Source organism: Bos taurus, chromosome 19, assembly GCF_002263795.3.
Source record: "Bos taurus isolate L1 Dominette 01449 registration number 42190680 breed Hereford chromosome 19, ARS-UCD2.0, whole genome shotgun sequence".
NCBI lineage: Eukaryota > Metazoa > Chordata > Mammalia > Artiodactyla > Bovidae > Bos > Bos taurus.
In genome coordinates this window covers 17,818,758-17,838,442 of record NC_037346.1, presented here as the reverse complement: position 1 = coordinate 17,838,442, position 19,685 = coordinate 17,818,758, and the positions used below count along the sequence as shown (strand labels likewise).

Here is a 19,685-nt window from a genome sequence, read left to right as displayed (position 1 = left end):
CTCACCACAACCAGACAAAAGCCCCTGAAGCAGTGAAGACCCAGCACAGCCAAAATAAATAAAATTACAAATAAAGAAGTAAAGGGACCTTAGAGATGATCTCACCAAAATTCTCAAATAGGAAAGAAGGCCCCGACAGGTTAAATGATTTGTTCAAAGTCATAATCAAATTGGTGACAAAAATACGGTCTTGAGCCCACACCTCCTGGCGACCATTTAAGTGCCACTGTCCTCCACCAGCCCGTCACAGTGTCTGGACACCGTCATCCCGTTTCTCATGTCCTTCCTTCCCTTTTCCTGAAAGGCAATCTAGTGAACTAGCTAACAGCAGGGGCTGTTATTCAGCTTAGATCTGAATGGCAGCCACCTACTTCCTGAAGAGTGACCTTGAGCAAATGACTTCAGTGCTTTGTGCCTCAGTTTCTACATCTGTGAAATGGGATGGGGTGGGACGAATGAGATACAGTGAAAATAACCACTTGCTGTAAGTGTTCGCTTCATGCCTGAGCCCTCACAGAAGAGGCTGGGGTGGACTCAGAGTAGAGACAGGACCTTCAAGGCAAGAAGTTGAAAGCCATCTGATAGTCTTAGAGGAGGCCAAAGGAAGACAGCTTCCTTGTTTTGGAAGCAGTCTGAAGTTTGGAGGCTGAAAGAGGAGTCGTTGGCAGTGCTTGGTTCACTCTGCCTGATGCCCCCCACACAGGCACAGCCCAGGTCTTACCTATCTTTTCCCCAGTGCCTGGAATAGGGCTGAACGCATGGCAGAGGGTACCCACTGAATCTGGGGGCAGGCGGGAAGGAAGAACCCGGGGTTAGGGGAGCAGGGACCATGTCCAGGAAAGGAATTTCTCTTTGGGAGCCTCTTGTTCTCACTTTCCTCCCCCATCACTGTCTTCACCCACGTGGCAGATATTCAGATGCTCAGTTACAACAGTTCATAGAGTTCCTCAATTCCCCCACGTCTTATTTATTTTGCCCGTGCTGCCAGGCATGTGGGCTGTTGGTTCCCGGACCAGGAATCAAATCCGCGCCCGCTGCCATGGAGTCTTAACCACTGGACCACCGGGGACTCTCCTCCATTTCTTCTTTATCACCGCTACTGTCAACTGTCCTGCTCCTCAACACGATTCCCTCTTTTTGCACCAAAGTCCCATTTGTACCCTGAGAGAGAAAGAGAGCTGCCGCAGAGGCTGGAAAGCCCATGTGAGGGCGTGGCGGGGCGGGGGGCGGTTGGGGGCAGTAAGTGTGTTTACACACAGGGTGCGTGCCGTGGTCTGCTGAGCACCTGGGAGCCCAGGGCCGCCTCACGTGGCCCTTTAAATGGGTCGTTCTGTATCAGCGCCACCGCTTTCCCCAGACACAGCTTTTCCTCTGAATTCTGCTTCCGCCACTCCCCCCTCCCCCTGCCCCAATTCCTTTCTGCAGGGGGAAGAAATGCCACCCTCCCCCAGCTGTTCCCCCCAGGATGTGTCTGTGTGGAAGGACATGAACCAGCACAGCTGAGAAGGGAGAGGCAAGCAGGACTTCATAACGATGCCCTGTTTCCACCCCTTGCCGCCACCTGGGAAGTAGCTCTGGTGTTCTCAGAAGTTCCCACTGTGAGAGCAGACCCAGGGCCCAGGGTGGGGCGTGGGGTTGAGGAGGGGGTATTTGAGAGCAGTTTTCTTCCAGTTTGTACTTCTTTCTGCAAGTAGCCAGTGGTGGTGCAGCTGAGCCCAGTGCTCTTCCAGAAGGACATGGCTTTCTCTGGCCAACGGGGAGCTTTGGGGTCCCCTGGAGCGTGACATTTGGTAGCCCTCCTTTAAAAAGCTGTGTGCTATTTATTGGACAGTGAAGAATGTTCATTTCACTCGCTTCCTTCTTAGAAAGGTCAGTTTCTTTTCATCAAGAGGCTACCTTTACCCAAACTAGCTCTGTGCCCAGCGATTCGGAGATGCATTAGGACAAGCCAAATGAAATTGGTATTTCTGTGGGTCAGAAGCATTTCAACCTTGGCAGTTTGATGTGGCTCAGCCTAATAGATGACATATTTTTTCTCCCCAGAATGTTAGCAAACGTAAGAGGAGAGTTCTTTTTTTTTTTTCTTTATTTTTATTTTATATTGGTGCTTTCAAACTGTGGTGCTGGAGAAGACTCTTGAGAGTCCCTTGGACTGCAAGGAGATCAAACCAGTCAATCGTAAAGGAAGTCAACCTTGAATATTCATTGGAAGGACTGATGCTGAAGCTGAAGCGCTGATACTTTGGCCACGTGATGCAAAGAGCCGACTCCTTGGAAAAGACTCTGATGCTGGGAAAGATAGAAGGCAGGAGGAGGAGGAGACAACAGAGGATGAGATGGTGGATGGCATCGCTGACTCAATGGACATGAGTTTCAGCAAGCTCTGGGAGATGGTGAAGGACAGTGAAGCCTGGCGTGCTGCAGTCCATGGGGTCACAAAGAGTCGGACATAACTGAGTAACTGAGTAACAAATAGTTGATTTACTGTGTTGTATTAGTTTCAGGTGTACAGCAAAGTGATTTACTTATATATATCCTTATTCTTTTTCAGTTCTTTTCCCGTGTAAGTTATTACAGGATACTGAGTAGAGTTCCCTGCGCTGCACACCAGGCCCTTGCTGATTATTTTGTATACAGTGGTGTATATACGCTTAGTGGGCTTCCCAGATGGCACTAGTGGTAAACAATCTGCCTGCCAATGCAGGAGACTCAGGAGACATGGGTTTGATCCCTGGGTCGGGAAGGTCCCCTGGAGTAGGAGATGGCAACCTGCTCCAGTAATCATGCCTGGAGAGTCCCATGGACAGAGGAGTCTGGCAGGGTACTGTCAATGAGGCTGCAGAGTCAGACATGACTGAGCGGTTGAGCACATACATTTAGACTGTTGATCTTTAATTCCAAAATGAATATTTGGTCTGTGTGTATATACCCAATAAAGCACCTCACTGGAGCAGAAGGAGAAAGAGCATGCACCTGTCAGGAAATGTGGATTTGAGGTCTGGTATTACCATCTATTATGCTGTGAGTTCCTTAACTCCTTAGGGATTCTGTTCTCTCATCGGTAATCCTTTCTTCACAAAGTAGTTGTGAGAAAGACATGAAAAAAAATGCATGCGAAAATGTCGTTTATGTGGCAGATTGTCATCCTGGGAGATCCTGTAGGTATATGTGTGTTTATATTAGTCAGTTCAGTTGCTCAGTCGTGTCTGACTCTTTGCGACCCCATGGACTGCAGCACGCCAGGCTTCCCTGTCCATCAACAACTCCCGGAGTTCACCCAGACTCATGTCTGTTGAGTTAGTGATGCCATCCAATCATCTCATCCTCTGTCGTCCCCTTCTCCTCCTGCCCTCAATCTTTCCCAGTATCAGGGTCTTTTCAATGAGTTAGCTCTTCGCATGAGGTGGCCAAAGTGTTTGAGTATCAGCTTTAACATCAGTCCTTCCAATGAACACGTAGGACTGATCTTTAGGATGGGCTGGTTGGATCTCCTTGCTGTCCAAGGGACTCACAAGAGTCTTCTCCAACACCACAGTTCAAAAGTGTTTATATATATATATTTTTTCTTTCTAACAATTTGTTCCTTTATTTAGCCTGAAACTTTTTATAAAGGTAAAAAATAATTTTAAGGATGAATATCATCATCATTTTATTTGAGCTCTTTTGATTTAAATTTTATTATTTTTCTTTATTTTCTAATTGAAGGATAATTACTTTACAATATTATGTTAATTTCTGCCATACATCACCATGAATCAGCCATAGGTATACATATGTCCACTCCCTCTTGAACCTGCCTCCCTCCTCCCACTGTCCACTCCTCTAGGTTGTCACAGAGCCCTGGTTTGAGTTCCCCGAGTCATACAGCAAATTCCCAATGTCTGTTTTCGTATGGTAGTGTATATGTTTCCGTGCTTCTCTCTCGATTGGTCCCACCCCTACCCCGGTGTCCATAAATCTGTTCTCTGTGTCTGCATCTCCATTCAGTTCAGTTCAGCTCAGTCGCTCAGTCGATGCCCTGCGCACAGATTCACCAGTACCATCTTTCTAGATTCTATAGTGTGTCGTGTGCTTAGTCGCTCAGTCGTGTCCGAATCTTGCCACCCCATAGACTGTAGCCTGCTAGGCTCCTCTGTCCATGGGATCCTCCAGGCAAGAATACTGGAACAGGTTGCCATTTCCTTCTCCAGGGAATCTTCCAGACCCAGGAATGGAACCTGGGTCTCCTGCCTTGCAGGCAGATTCTTTACCAACTGAGCTAGATCCTATGTGTATGCGTTAATATGCGATATTTGTTTTTCTCTTTCGGATTTATTTTACTCTGTGTAATAGGCTCTAGGTTCATCCACCTCATTAGCACTGACTCAAATGTGTTCCTTTTTATAGGTGAGTAATATTCCATTGTATGTATGTACCACAGCTTCTTTATCCGTTCATCTGTCAGTGGACATCCAGGTTACTTCCATGTCCTAGCTATTGTAAATAGCGCTTGAATGAACATTGGGGTAACATGTGTCTTTCTCAATTATGGTTTTCTCAGGGTGTATGCCCAGTAGTGGGATTGTTGGGTCATATGGTAGTTTTATTCCTATGTATATATTTTATATATATTCTTTAATTACAAATTCCACCGGATGTCTGCACAGGGAATAATCTGAAAATGTGTACTTTATGCTTCAGATACATAACAGAAAAATGTCGAACCCTCCTGTTCTCAGGACTGTACTTAAGTGAAAGAGTCTGCCTGAAATGAAAGCGTGTCCTATTTTTCATAAAAAAAAAAAAAGCACTTTGAGTTTCAAAAAGCTTGTTTACATCTGGGGATTAAATCTAGAAAATATTTCAACAAACGATCTGGATGGCATTAAAGACCTGCAATCAGGACTTCTTATTTGAAATTTTAGAAGTATAAAGACGCACATAATTGAATAATTTATTAATTGCTTTTTGCTGCGGCCCATAGAGCAGACTTTCATTTTTAAATATATAAGATATTTTCTTATACTTTGCCCCACTCAATAGATGTTTTTCTAAAACGTTTTGAGATCGAAATTTTCACAAATTGAACCGTACTGTCAAAGCACAGGAGAGATTGTTGTCTGAAAGTCGCAGAAGATTGCTGCGTTACAAGGTTCAGTTTATTAAGTAAAAAGCCTGCTGTAAGATTTTTACTTAATGACATCTAATTTTATCTGTGTCATGCTTTCTTGTTTCCTGTGTTGGGTTTTCTTGAAGTGATTTGACAAGAAGTTGTTTCCACTGGGGGTATGTAAAGCAGTCTGGGAACAGAACCTCCCGCCTGGGTTTCAGCCTGTGAGCTCTTAGCTGGTTGGATGAGCAAGATGCTGAGAGGCCTGGTTCCTGTCTTGTTTGCCGTTGGTGAGTTACCATCTCACCCTGCAAGGCTCTGGGAGAGAATGAAATTAAAGGGCCTGAAAAAAGTATATATTCCCCAGGGGCCTGCAGGCTTTTCAACATTTATAGCAGCAGCATGGCTGGCGTGTGTGAGGTTTTTCCCCTTCTCCTGTTGTTTCACTGTGCTTATTTTACTGGAGAGAATAATGGGGAGGGGGCTGGGAGATGAGGCAGCTGGTGCAAAGGAGCGACTTTCTAGTTAACCCGTCAGCTGCTGGGAGGCTGGTCACTTACTGACTGTTCACTCAGCTTTGGGGGGCAGCTGGGGGCAGCCGGCAGGGACAGACAGCACAGACAGACAGAACATAACCTTGCCTCGGAAGTGTGGGCAAACAGAGCCCTGGACTGGGAACCTTGTCAAGCTCGACCTTAACTCACTGTGACCTTGCCCTAGCCCTCCTTGACCCTCAAGTGCAGATGAGAGGGTGTGACTGGATCAGCTTGGCAGACTCCAGTATCTTCCGGAGCCAGGTATGGTGTGGTGGATGAAGCTGGCCCGGCGGGGGTGCTGGGGGGGCAGGGCACCCATGTGGGAAAACTGGAGTTCCCTGGCTTCATCGAGGGTCATTGAGATTCTGCAGAATTTTTTTTTTTAAGATTTTTTTTTTTTTTTTTACCTTTTTATACAATTTTTACAATTAATTCATTTGTTTTGTTTGGGGCTGTGCTGGGTCTTTGTTGCTGCACACAGGCTTTCTCTAGTTGTGGTGCCAGGGCTTCTCTTACTGTGGATCTTGGGCTTTAGGGCCATGGGCTTCAGTAGTTACGGCACACGGGCTTAGTTTCCCCGTACCATGCGGGATCTTCCCAACCCAGGGATCGAACTCTTGTCCACTGCATTGGCAGGAGAATTCTTAACCCCTGGCTTCCAGGTTGTGCAGTGGTAAAGAATCTGCCTGCCAGTGCAAGAGATGCAGTTTCAATCCCTGGGTTGGGATGATCCCCTGGAGGAGGCTCCTGGAGTCAGATGGACTCCCTGCCTGTGGGAGTGGCAGCCCACTCTAGTATTCTTGCCTGGAGAATCCCATGGACAGAGGAGCCTGGTGGGTGAGCGTCCATGGAGTTGCAGAGTCAGACTTGACTCAGCACACAGATGTGACTTGCACACTCCTTAACCACTGGGAAGTCCATTTTTGTACAATTTTAAAAGGTTACTTTGCACTTACAGTTATTACAAAATATTGCCTATATTGCCTGTGTGAAACAAATCATCCCTGAGCCTCTCTTACCCCCAGGCGTTTGCACCTTACGGTCTCCTACCCCAATCTTGCCCCTTGCACTGGTTACACTAGTTTGTTTTCTGTATCTGTGAGTCTACTTCTCTTATGTTCTATTCACTGCTGCTACTGCTGCTAAGTCACTTCAGTCGTGTCCGACTCTGTGCCACCCCAGAGACGGCAGCCCAGCAGGCTCCCCCGTCCCTGGGATTCTCCAGGCAAGAACACTGGAGTGGGTTGCCATTTCCTTCTCCAATGCATGAAAGTGAAAAGTGAAAGTGAAGTCGCTCAGTCGTGTCCGACTCTCAGTGACCCCATGGACTGCAGCCTACCAGGCCCCTCCATCCATGGGATTTTCCAGGCAAGAGTGCTGGAGTGGGGTGCCATTGCCTTCTCCGGTTCTATTCACTAGTTTGTTGTATTTTTTAGATGCCACGTGTAAATGATATCATCCAGTATTGGTCTTTCTCTGACTTATTTCACTTCGCAGAGATTCTGAAGTTTTAAAACCGTTCTGCAAGGCAAGCTCACTATCTTTGCCGCAGGTCTAGATACTATCAGACATTTAGACGGATGACTCTTACTGTGTTCCAGTCTGTATTCTTTACACATATTAATTCATTTCACCTTCGTAACAATGAGGTGGGCTATGAGATACGTACTATTACCTCAAATTTATAAACAAGGACCCTAGGAAAAAGGAATTCTGAGTCATCCCAGGGTGATCTTGCCAGACCAAAAATACAGACGGTACTTTTTAAGGCAAATCCCAGGTTGGACCCAGAGGGGTGTGGACCTCAGCTGAAGGAGAGCGTGACCAATACATTCTAAACTTACTTTGCCCCATAGTATCAGTCAGAACTCAGGGAAAGAGACATGAGGTAAAATATCCAGAGAGCTTTTATGAGGAAAAGGGATATTAGAAGTGTTCCATGTCACTTTTTTTTTAAAGAGTGTTCAGTACATTCATATCATAGTACGATACGAATCACCATCTATCTACAGAACTCTTTCCATTTTGCAGAACTAAAACTCTATACCCTTTTAACAACAACTTCCATTCCTCTCTCCCCCACCTCCTGGACTCCTCTGTACCTCCTATAAGTGGAATCAAATGCTCTTTGTCTTTTTGGGAGTGGATTATTTCACTTAGCAGCATAATATCTTTAAGGTTCATTCCAGTTTGGGATGAGTCTTAACGTCTTTCCTTTTGAAGGCTGAGTAATATTCCACTGTGTGGCTAGCCCACCTTCTATTTCTCTGTTCATCTCTCCTTGGACCCTTGATTTGCTTCCACTTTTTTGGCTGTTGTGAATTACACTGCTGTGAATGTGGGTGTCACTTTTAAGAGAGAATGAAGAGCCATGGGTGGACATCACAGGGAGGCAAAGCCTGGCTGGACAATGGCAGGAAGAAATTTTCCGTGATTATAACCCCTTCCTGGGGCTGCCCCAGGAGCTGGGGAGCTCCCCGTCACAGGGGCTTCTTGGCAGGGGTGTCCCTTTGGGAGGAGATGGCCCACCAGGTGACTCCCAAGGTCCCTCCCATCCTAAGGCTTCCTCATGGAGAGGAGCTGAGGGGCTACCCAACTTCAGCCAACTGAGCCAGCTCGGACTGGGTTGCCAGATCCAATGGAAGGCACCAACTCCTGTTCTGTTCCCTGCCCCCAGCAAGAGTCCCCTGTGGGCAAACCCCAGCAGGGGACAACGTTGTCCTGCCATCTGCTTCTTAGTACAGAACATGTCAGCAAGCAGAGATCAGACTTTCCCACCTGAAGAGGGACCGTGTATCACTCACCTCCCCCTTTTTTTTTTTTGGTTGCAGCATGTGGGATCTTTAGTTGTGGCACGTGGGATCTAGTTCCCTGACTAGGGATCAAACATGGGCCACCTACATTGGGAGCTCAGAGTCTTAGCCACTGGACTACCAGGGAAGACCCTCACTTAGCTTTTTGTGAGGAAGGACATGCTGATCATTGAGGAATAATGGGGAAGAGGGAGGCGAAGGGCAGAGAGCTGAATGTGGCAGGATTTCTGTCTTTGGGACAGCGTCCCTCCATTCCATTCGGTCCACTGAAGCTTCCATAGACATTGCTGTCCGTGCCAGTGTTCAGGAGCCCCATCAGATTTCATGCATGGGTCCCCCTATTTCAGAGGAGTTCAAGATGTGCCCTTGAGCTGGGCCTGGGCCAGGGAGCAAAGGCAGGGGGAGGTGGGTGGGAGGAAACAGAAGCCGGGGCATCCCCACTTGCCTCCTCCCCCAAGACTGATGTTTTCCAGGGAGATTCCGGGCTCCTTTCTGCTTCTGGGTAAATGGAAGGGAGCTTTGAAAGCACTGCAGGAGTGGCCCTCAAAGGAGCCCTGTGGCGAAGTCTTTTGTAAAGTGAACAGTCCTTTTGTAAGGTGAATAATTGTGCTCTGATTATCTGCTTTGGAGGTTCAGAGTGTTCAGAGATTCTCAGGGGAAAGAGGGATTTGTCTGAAGGCCATCTGGCCCACCCCGCTTCCAATGCTTGATTCTCTCAAGCACCCGCTCTGAGTGATGCGAAGCCCCTATGTGGACCCCTCTGTGATGGGAAACTCACCATCCCATGGATCATTCCATCTTTGGACAGCTCAGCTGATTAGAAATGGAAGCGTATCCTGAGCTTAAAAAGAAAAGTCTGTCTCTGAAGTTTTATCCATTGTCTCTGCTTACAGGTTACACTAAATATACCTTTTGCTTATGTTGACTCACTTGATAGCTGACCACAGTGAACTTGACCTCCCCCAGATCTTCTCTTCATTTGTTTCTCGAATGCAGGATTTTGAGTTCTCCTATCGTCCTGATGGTTCTGTTTTGACTTGGCTTGCTTTGCTGGCCTGCATCGCTTTGTAACCATGAGACCTAGCAGCTGGGGCAACATTCAGATTATCTATCTGTGTCGTGGAGACAGGGACTCGTGTCTCCCAGGATCTAGATTCTCTTCCTATGTTGGTGCAGCTCCAGAGCTTTTATGACAGTACCAACCCCTAAAATCTCCAGGCTGTGCTGGTGCGATCTGGGACTGCGCCACAATCACTTCATTCAGGATTTAATAGAGATGATTTCTTTTTAAACTCCATCTTTATTTTTATTGTACTCCAACTCTTTTAGCCTTTCCTTTGTTTACAAATTTTCTTTTTTTAATTTTTAAAACTATTTATTTTTACATTTATTTGACTGTGCCAGGTCTTAGTTGAAGCATACAGGATCTTTAATTGTGGCATGCAGACTCTTAGTTGTACCATGCGGGATCTAGTTCCCTGAGCAGGGGGTGAACGCTGGCCCCCTGCATTGAGAGCATGGAGTCTTAACCACTGGGCCACCAGGAAAACCCCACTAATTTTATTTTTAAATTTATTTTTGGCCTCACTCTACAGCTTGTGGGATCTTAGTTTCCCGATCAGGGAACAAACCCAAGCCCTTGGCTGTGAAAGTGCGGAATCCTAACCACTGAACCACCAGGGAATTCCCAGAGATGACTTTTTTAAATGTCAGCTTTTCCTAGGCTGGCTACCTCTGCAGAGAAGTGGTCTGATCTGAAACTAATGAAACTCTCTCTCTTTTTTTTTTTTTCCTAGAACTGGTCAGGCATGAAGTGTCAATTCAAGCTGCTGCGGATGGCTGTGGCCTTGATCTGTAGTAAGTTCTGATAGGGCTGGCTGGGGAAGGGGGGCCCTGTACCAGTCCTGGGGGATGTAGAGATGGCACAGTCCCTGCTCTTTAGGGACTTGTGGTCAAAAAGAGAAGGGAGACATGTTCACAATGTGCAAAGAAGTGGGGGTTACAGGAGGGTCTGACCTCCAGTGCTGCTCCCTGACCTCTACTTTTCACAGACATAGACTGTGCAGAGAGTAAAGTCCACATAGAGAGGAAAGTCCACATAGAGAGGAGAGTCCACATAGAGAGGAGAGTCCACATAGAGAGGAGAGTCCACATAGAGAGGAGAGTCCACATAGAGAGGAGAGTCCACATAGAGAGGAGAGTCCACATAGAGAGGAGAGTCCACATAGAGAGGAGAGTCCACGTAGAGAGGAGAGTCCACATGGGATAAGGCTGTAGCTCAATGGTCAGATCAAGAAGAATAACCTTTTGGGGCTTTTATTCCTTTTGGTTTTAAAAAAATTCTGGTTTCAATATTTTTATTTAAAAATGTTTTTCCTTCCAGTTTTATTGAGATAAAATTGACACATGGCCCTGCATGAGTTACAGGTGTACAGCCTGATGATTTGACTTATATACATCACGAAATGGTTAGTACCATCAGCTTAGCAAACATCCATCATCTCGTATAGATGCAGAATTAAAGAAATTGAAAAAAAAATTTTTTTCCTTGTGAGAGAAGTAATTTCTTAACCTTTTGGGTCACGGAGTCGATCCTTTGAGATCTCCTACTGGAAACTGAGGATTACTTTCCAGAAAAAGGCACATATGGGCAAGCTCACGTGGGCGTGCACACACACACATACACACACTCTAAAACTTGCAGTTTAGCAGGCTCACGAGCTATAGCTAATCCACGAACCCTTGTGAACAGGTGTGATGAGGGCCTTCGTTGAGAGAAGCCAGTCTACCTGCAAAGGACATTTTGAGTGTGAAAGACAAGACAGGTGTTCACCAGGTAGACAGGATGCAAGAGGCCACTTCAGGTTCTGCAGAAACAAAGATGCAGAAGAGTGAAGGGTAATGGCTGGCAAGTTGGTTAACAAAACTGACCCATGAGGTTTAGGACTGTGTGTGATTGTGTAAGAGATCACTGGAGTCAGACCATGGAGGGATTTAAATGCAAAGAGAAAAACTGGGCTTCATCCCCAGATGCACTAGGAGGCCAGTGAGGGGCTTTAAATGAGGGAGATGTTTACAATTTTGAGTTTTCAGTGACTCATCAGATTGCAGTGTGGAGGGGGAGGTATGTGCAGGGGATAAGACCAGAGGCCAAGAGGCTCATTCTGAGATGGAAAGAGATGAGTCTGAACAGAATAGAGAAGAGGGACACACAAACTCTCATTCAGTCCCCAGAACATGGCTATGAAGAGCGGATTGATTTTAGGCTCAATTTACAGGCTCAGAACATGAAGGTCACCCCCCTACAGGTGGTAGAGGCAGAATTCAGAGTGAGCCTCTGCCGTCTCTAATGCCCTACACTTTTGCCAGGCTGGGCAGGAGCTCCGGGACTATCTCTGTCTGGGTCAGCCACTTGGTTTGCGGGGAAGAGGAAAAACTGAGCCAGAACAGATATGGAACGGATAAGGGGCCCAGGTGGGCTCCATTTAAATCCACTTCCACATCCTTTGTACCCCATGGCTTTCAGGATCCTCTGATCTCTGTTTCCTGGATGGCGTTGGAGGATTTCTAATCCTGGAAAGGACCTTCCAGCTCTAAAACTCACAGAATCTTTGAATCAGGGTCTGGGGGCGGCAGGGGGTTGGGAGAGGCTATGGGAGGCAGTGGGCTAGGAGCTAGGGGGAGCATAGCTTCCTCATCTGCTCAGCCTGAATTTGTCTGTTTGTAAGAAAGGGAGCAGAGTCATGAGTCTTACTGTTTAAAAGGATACAACCTGGGGACTTCCCTGGTGGACCAGTGGTTAAGACTTCTCCTTCCAGTGCAGGGGCTGCAGGTTAGATCCCTGGTTGGGGAGCTAAGATCCTACATGTCTCCTGGCAAAAAAAAAAAAAAGAAACAGAACATAAAACAGAATTGTAACAAATTCAATAAAGACTTTAAAAAATGGTCCACATAAAAATTTTTTAAATAAAATAATCTAACTACAAGCATTATAAAAACTAAAATGCAATTTTGGAACTGAGACCAATGTCACTCCAACCTCCCTTGTGGACTGCAGGGCCTGCAAGGGAAAGGGCAGGAAGATGCCTTGGCACCCGGGGAGGCAGGAGGAGGTAAGGATGTGTGTCCCTTGCCACTCCTTTTCTGCCATCTATTGGCCATCCCTGGGGTTGCAGGGCTCAGGCCTGGAAGCTTAGGCAATTCCCTGGGGAATGAACATCCTTGGAGGTGCTGGCATCTCTGGGGTGGTTAGGGTGGAGAGAGGCACCCTGGTTAATTAAATGGTAACCTAACAAGCTTCTTTGGGTGATAGGTAATAAAATGGCACTTAACCCTTCAAGAGAGCACATCCCCGTTGAATTGGCCAAGCTGAGTTTGCACAAGAAGGATGGATTGGAGAGCAAGATGGGGGCATTTTAGGTTCTGACATTCTAACACTTTGTTGAGATTATTTATTTCCGTTCCTTCTTTGCCCTTCTCTCCCTTCATCGCTTCCTTTCAACCACAAAAGCACCAGTTCTGAGGGTTCTCCAGGGTTTAGAGCTAGTACATGAAGACACTTAGTAGACTGTAAAGGTCTCACACATAATGAGATTCTTATTGATGTCCCAGCAGTGTAGCCTGGTATGTAGAGTCTGAGACTATACAGATGGGGAGACTGAGCCTCCAGCACTCATGACTGCAGGGGTGCAGGCCCTTTGGGCTTCTGCACAGAGCTGTCCCCTCGGCCTGAAGCGCTCTTCTTAAGGTCTTCTCTCTCTTTTTAAGATTTTTTTCTTGATACGGACTATTTCTAAAATCTTTATTGAATTTGTTACAGTATTTTGTATTTTTGAATTTTTGGCCACGAGACCTGTGGGCTGTTAACTCCCTGCCTTGAAAGGTGAAGTTTTGACCCGTGGACCACCAGGAAGTTCTGAGTCTTCTCTTGATATGCAAGTGTCCCTCCTGTGGGAAGATTTGGCCTGATTCTCCAAACTGAACAATCCCCTTCCTGAAACACAGCCTTGATTTTAAATCACCTATTTTTTTCTTCCCATAGGGTTTCTTTTGGGCTTCCCTGATAGCTCAGTTGGTAAAGCATCCGCCTGCAATGTAGGAGACCCCAGTTGGATTCCTGGGTTGGGAAGATCCGCTGGAGAAGGGAAAGGCTACCCACTCCAGTATTCTGGCCTTTTACCGGATTATCTTACTATGTAATTATATGCTGGTTGGTCGCCAGATTCTGTAAGCCCTGGGAGAACAGTAGTGTGTCTGCCGTCTTCATGATTGTATGTCCAGTGCACACAGCAAACCCTGCCTGGCCTGTTGGGTAGTGAAAGAATTAGTGGCTGGATGACTGGGTGGCTGGCTGGAGTGCAAGACCTCTCGTTCAGCTCCCGCCCCATGCCCTCTGGTGACCTGTCTGTGCTTCCTCCCCTTGCAGTGAGCATGGAGTTTGGACGGGCCGTGTGGCTGCGCTTCCACCCGTCAGCTTACCCTCCCTGCCCTCACCCGAGCTTCGTGGCGCACTTGGGTGGCGTGGCTGTGGGCATCACCCTGGGTGTGGTGGTCCTGAGGAACTACGAGCAGAGGCTGCAAGACCAGTCGCTGTGGTGGATTTTTGTGGCCATGTACACCGTCTTCGTGCTGTTCGCTGTCTTCTGGAACATCTTTGCCTACACCCTGCTGGACTTGAAGCTGCCGCCACCCCCCTAAAGGCCTGAAGGACCGTGGTCCAGGAGAGGAGGGAGAAGCAGCATCAGCCAGGAGCAGCCGTATTCTTTTTCTCATCACCAGCTCAGTGAGGCCAGAGAGGAGAGGACAAGAGATGCTGGGCTGCTGTAACATTTGTGTTCAGATCTGAACAGACAGTGGAGGCCTTTTTCTGAAGGCACCCGTTGGAGGAATTGGATGTGGCTTCTGTAGTTTTTCTAGATTGTTCTGAGGACCTCGGGCCAGGGCGAAGGCCTGGGGTGACGTGAGAGTGGCTGTCCCCTCGGGCTGGGCATGTCCCATGTGTTCAGGGACACAGACTGGGTAGCAGCCTTCTCCTTCATCCGCCACCCAGAGGTGCCTAAGAGTGTAAGGAAGGCCCGCGGCTTCTAGTCATCCAGTAGCCAGGCAGGCCGTGTCCAGCCCAGAGGTCACTATGGGGCCAGGATGTGTTCCCTCCATAGCTGTTGTTATGGAGCTCTGGAGTGGAAGGGGGCCTGGTGGTGGAGGATGGTCAACTTTGGTCTCGGCTGGGGGGACCCAAGACGCCCTCCCATGCCTGTTGGTGGGCACTGGGGTGCCCACCAGTGGGGCTCTCTCTCAGGCCTGGAGAGCGCAGAGGGAGATCCTATAGCTCCAGGCTCCCCCTTCCCTGCTCCCTTGCCCTCGGGGTACCTGTGAGAGGAGCCTGAGAGGGAGGCAATAACTTTGTTCAGGGCTTCCCTAGTGGCTTGGGTGATAAAGAATCTGCCTCCTGTGCGGGAGACCCAGGTTCGATCCCTGGGTCGGGAAGATCCCCTGGAGAAAGGAATGGCTACCTACTCCAGTATTCTTGCCTGGAGAATCCCATGGACAGGGGAGCCTGGTGGGCTACAGTCCGTGGGATCACAAAGAGTTGAACAGGACTGAGCAACTTTCACTTTCACTCCCCTCCACCCCACCCTTGCCCTCCCCACCCCCAGTGCCAGTGGGGAAGGGAAGGGTATCAGCTTCGGACTTCTCCCGGGTGCTGACGTCTCACACCAGTGTCTGGACATCCAACCCCTTTTGTTCAGGGTCTTTTCCTCCCCTTCCACTGCCCACAGCCCCCAGTGTGCCTGTCCTCTGCTTACAGAGCCAATGTTCTGGTACACGTGTACGTGTGTGTGTGTGCATGTGTGTGTGTGTGCACATATATGGTTTGGTGGGCAGATGCACATGTGATGGGAAAGATGATGTGAGGCCAGCTGGAGGCTGCAGAGGAAACCTGCAGAGGGCAGGGGCTGTGGGGGAGTCCGCCTGAGAGGAAGGGGACACTGAGAGATAGGAAACTCCCACCCCCTTCTTCCCCATCCCCGTTCCTCTCTGGTGCCTCCCTGAGACTCCCTGACCAGTGGGAGACATGCTGTGGTGGAGGGAGACCTCCGCCCTTCCAGGGACCTTGAGGATGCTGAGGTTTCCCTCCCCTTTGCCACGTTCTGCTCTGACTCCTGTCTAGAGGAGCCTTCCTGTCTGAAAAGATTCTGTTGTGTCTCCCTTAGGAGGGAGGGAGCTTTGGGGGTGCAGGAAAGGCTGGAGCAGGAATGTTGGGGCCTTTTGAAGTTGGGGGCACAGGGATTCCAATTCAGACAGGAAACTGCTCCTGGAGAAGAATTAGTGGGTGCTTGAGGGAATATCGCAGGCAAGGAGGACAGCCCATGGATGCTCAGAGCCGGGAGGACACATGGAGATGGTCAAATCTGCGCCCCCACCCCAAAACAAGTGGCAGAACAGGGCTGAGGCAACAATCCCCTGCAGGAGCTGGTGCCCACCCCGTGGGGAGGGTGTGGGGAGGATGGCCTTTGATGAACTGTGTCTCTTTATGCTGCCCTGGGAACTCCCTACACTGACAACCCAGAGGGCTGTGTTCCTGCAGGAATGGGGCCGCCACAAGCCTGTCAGAGCCCTTACATATGCTAAGGTCCAGAGTCAGCCAGGCCAGGTATTCACGGGTCTTGGGCCACTGTGATCACCCATAAATGGGCAGGGTCTTCCTACCCCACGACACCCCTACTCACCCCCGGGCTATGCCAAGCCCTTCCCTGTCTTGGCCCAACGATAGATTGTTCTGGTCCCCACATAGGGCTCCCAAGGTCATGCTGCACTTGTGTCAATGCTGTGCTAAGGACACCCTGGCAGGATGGCCCCGGGTGTTTGGCTGAGCCATGCCAGTCTGTCCCTGCCAGCCATCCTCCACCCTCCTGAGGGCCAGGTGTGGTTGAAAGAGTGAGCTTCTTAGGAGAGGAGACTCTGAGCTGGAAAGGAGGCCAAGAAGACGTGGGCAAAGATGGGGGTGGGAGGGGCTCCGCTGTGGACTGCCACCCCTGCTAACCCTGAGTGATGCTGTCCCTTCTGGGAGCGACAGAGGCTGCTTGTGCTCTGCTGGGAGGCAGGGCATCGCCTCTGTCCTGGCACCTGAGCACTCTGGGATGTGGTGGAGGAAGTGGAGACACTTCTGCCTTTATCTGGTGTGGTCTGGAGCGGGGGGCTTCCGCTCTCAGACGTGGGAAGACTGTGAACTGGAAGAGTCTAGAAAGCCCATCAGGGAAGCACCCAGTTCCTTCAGGGCTTAGATGGAAGCTTGTTACTGAGGACTGCATAAGGCAGAGGTGTGGAGTCTTGCCCTGCGAGGCCTGGGATACACTAAGGGCTCCTTCTCTACACCCCGCACCGCCGGCCCCAGCTGCTCCTGGTCCACAAGCAACCTCGAAGTTCTTTGTTGTGCTCAACGCCCACCTCCGCCGCCTCTCCCGACCACCACGTCCAAGCAGGACCACGCAGTGGTGGCAGGAGTCACTTCAGACGCTCCAGATCTCCAGCCCAGGGCCGGCAGACAGCTGTCCGGTAAGGTTTACTTCTGGGGGTCTGGCTTCCTCCCGGGCAGGTCCCTCTGTTCCCACATTCCCTCCTCATCCAGTATGGCCACCTGACCGGGTGCTGAGAAGCAGAGGGTGGAGAGAATCTTCAGGCTGTGGAAGCCAGTCAGCCTTTTATCCACAGGCTTCAGAGGCTGAAAACTGAAGGTTCCCCTAACAGCAGCCTCAGACTCACCCTCTCCTTACATGGAAGAGGAATCACAGAAACTCGGGAAAGGAAAACGACCTTCCAAGGAGAAATTTCATTTTAGTGACACCACTCATCATTAGTTTTTTAATTAGGAAAAGCTCCTGGATGAGACGCTTTTGCCAGCTCACAGGGTTCTCAATTTCCATGAGAACCATTCTTGCCCAGAGGATTAGGGGAGTCCATGCTCACCAAGCCTGGATCTCCCTGCAGTGTCCAGTTTCGTTTGCAAATAATGCTGATTCCCAGGTGCAGTGGAAAACCCTTTCCTGGCATCATTCATGTTCCCAGTGCTGGCCAGAAAGCTCCAATATTCCTCTGCCTTAAAAAACTGCCCAGCCCAACACCTGTCTCCCTGCCCCCAGGACTGGAGTAGGTGGGAAAAAAAAAAAGCCACAAGCTGCAGTGTTTGTTTCTAAATATTTTTGTATCGTGTACATTCTGTATATTTTTGTTGTAACATATTATTTGAGCACAGATTCCATTAAAGATTTTTTTTTCTTTAAGTCATTGGTTATACAGTTATTCTCACCAGTTTCACCAGTTACTTGGGAAGGGCTGGCACTGGAGCCTGTTTCATCTCGGTCTGGGTTAGGGTTGGGGAGGCAGAGAGGGTGGCCAACAGTGGGGGTGGGTCTGTGATGTATGCTGTACGGATGGGGCATCCGTGCTCAGCACTGGTCTTTCCGGCTTGGTAGTTCTTAGCCTTTCTTGAATACAGTTCTTTTGAGTGGTTGATGGAAGCTATGATTATTCTTCCCATAAAAATGCACAGATAGACAATTCTATGTATAATTTAGAGGAAAAGGGCTATGAATAAGGAAACTCATCTAGGGTTTCAGGTCATGAACCTCTGTGCCAGCTGTCCTGGTGGGTGCCTGGCCTTCCCCTTCCACTCTTACACTGTACCCCAGAGAGAGCTTAATATTCTATTATTATTGGATGAGTCTTCTTCAAAATATCCTAGATACTTCCTTCATTACCCCAATAGCCTAGTCTTTAGGTCTTTTCTTTCTTGTCATGCAGGATCTTAGTTCCCTGACTAGGGATTGAACCCATACCCTCTGCATTGGGAGCATGGAGTCTTAACCGCTGGACCACCTGGCAAGTCCCTAGGTCTTTCTAGGGGCTGTCAGCACCCTGATCCTAAAAAAGAAATAGGAATGTCCTTGGGGTAAAAGAGCATGGACAGTTCACTTACAGAAGGGGAAAAATAAGAGGAGAGCAAATGTTAAAGGTAGTCTGGTGCTTGGTATGTTTAATAATCAAGTGGGCTTTGAGTGGGTGAAGCCTGAGAAACCATTCTCACCAGTTTCTCTAAGCTAATGGCAGTGTATGTGGTTTGGCCATTCACAGCTTTCAGTGGAGGATTAAACTACCCTGTTAAAATTCAGGGTATGGGAGTTGTTTCTGATCATGTTTTCACATCAGTTTCTTGTGTATCATTTAGAAATATTTCTACATGCTTTCTGGGATGGCAGAAGTCATCCCAGAGCAAATTTTAGGGCATGGTTCAGGCTCAAGATCTAGGATCTGTTTGGAGTGTGGGGAACAGAGTCCTGTCAGCAGCCGTGGTCCTGGGACTCGGTTCCCAAAGGTAAGCTCCCTGGCAGCCGGCAGTCGTTAAACCAGCTTTGCCTCTGACCTCCTACCACTCTGCTCTTCACTCTTGCTTCCTCCCTTCCACCAGCTTCTCATTCTTCCTATAACTTAAAACTGATAATAGGGTAATTATACAGACCACTTAGTGGGTACCTACTCTGTGCCTGGGCACTGGGCGAGGCACTTTCAGTCTTATTTAATTGCACAGCTACTTGAAGTGGGTATAAGTACACCCATATCTACCCACGAAGGGACAGCCTAGAGAAGTTCAGTAACTTGCCAGTAGGATCGCAGCCAAGACGGCCTGGTTCCAAAGTTCCTGTGCTCAGCCCTCGGGTGTTTGTATAGAACTTTAAGGACACTTAAGTTTGTAGAAGTGTCAGGGCGTTTGTTTAAAGATCCAGTCTTGTTGCCCTTGACCTGGGGCCATCTGGTCACAGTCCTGAACCTTGGCGTATTTGCTTGGTGTTCACTTAACAGGATCTCCACTTTGTCAGCCCTCCCAGAAGTAGTTCACAAGAAAACTCACAGCTATCAATTCATTACTGCTCCCTATCACTGCCCCACCAACCCTGACTTCTGAAATCTAGCATTTCCGCCAACTTAGAGAGATATGAAGTCTGTGAGGCACATTTCAGAAGTTTAGCAGGTATAGGACTGGAGCTGCCCTCTTAGGCCTCCAAGTGGAAAGACTTCGTTGAAGCCAGTGGGGTTTCCATGACAGAGAAGACTCATGGTTAGGAGAAAGGTAGTCCTGGTAACTGAATCTTATTTCTGAGACGCTTGCAGGCTTTCCTGGCATTTGGTGTAAGTACTCCTCTGGTAAAGGACAGGCATTCTGTCATGGTTAATAATGAATGAGAGTGAAAA

General features: G+C 48.6%; 1 protein-coding gene across 2 annotated transcripts in view; it reads left to right on the top strand.

The window, feature by feature from the left end:
* Positions 1-17,719, top strand: part of RHBDL3 (rhomboid like 3) — a 55,682-nt gene extending 37,963 nt beyond the window's left edge. For both annotated transcript variants that reach the window (XM_024980655.2, XM_024980654.2), the window contains 2 exons: positions 10,235-10,295; positions 13,864-17,719. In XM_024980655.2, the coding sequence (XP_024836423.1) occupies positions 10,235-10,295; positions 13,864-14,135 (333 nt within the window). In that variant the 3' untranslated portion in view covers positions 14,136-17,719. The remainder of the gene's footprint in view (positions 1-10,234; positions 10,296-13,863) is intronic.
* Positions 17,720-19,685: the final 1,966 nt, after the last annotated feature.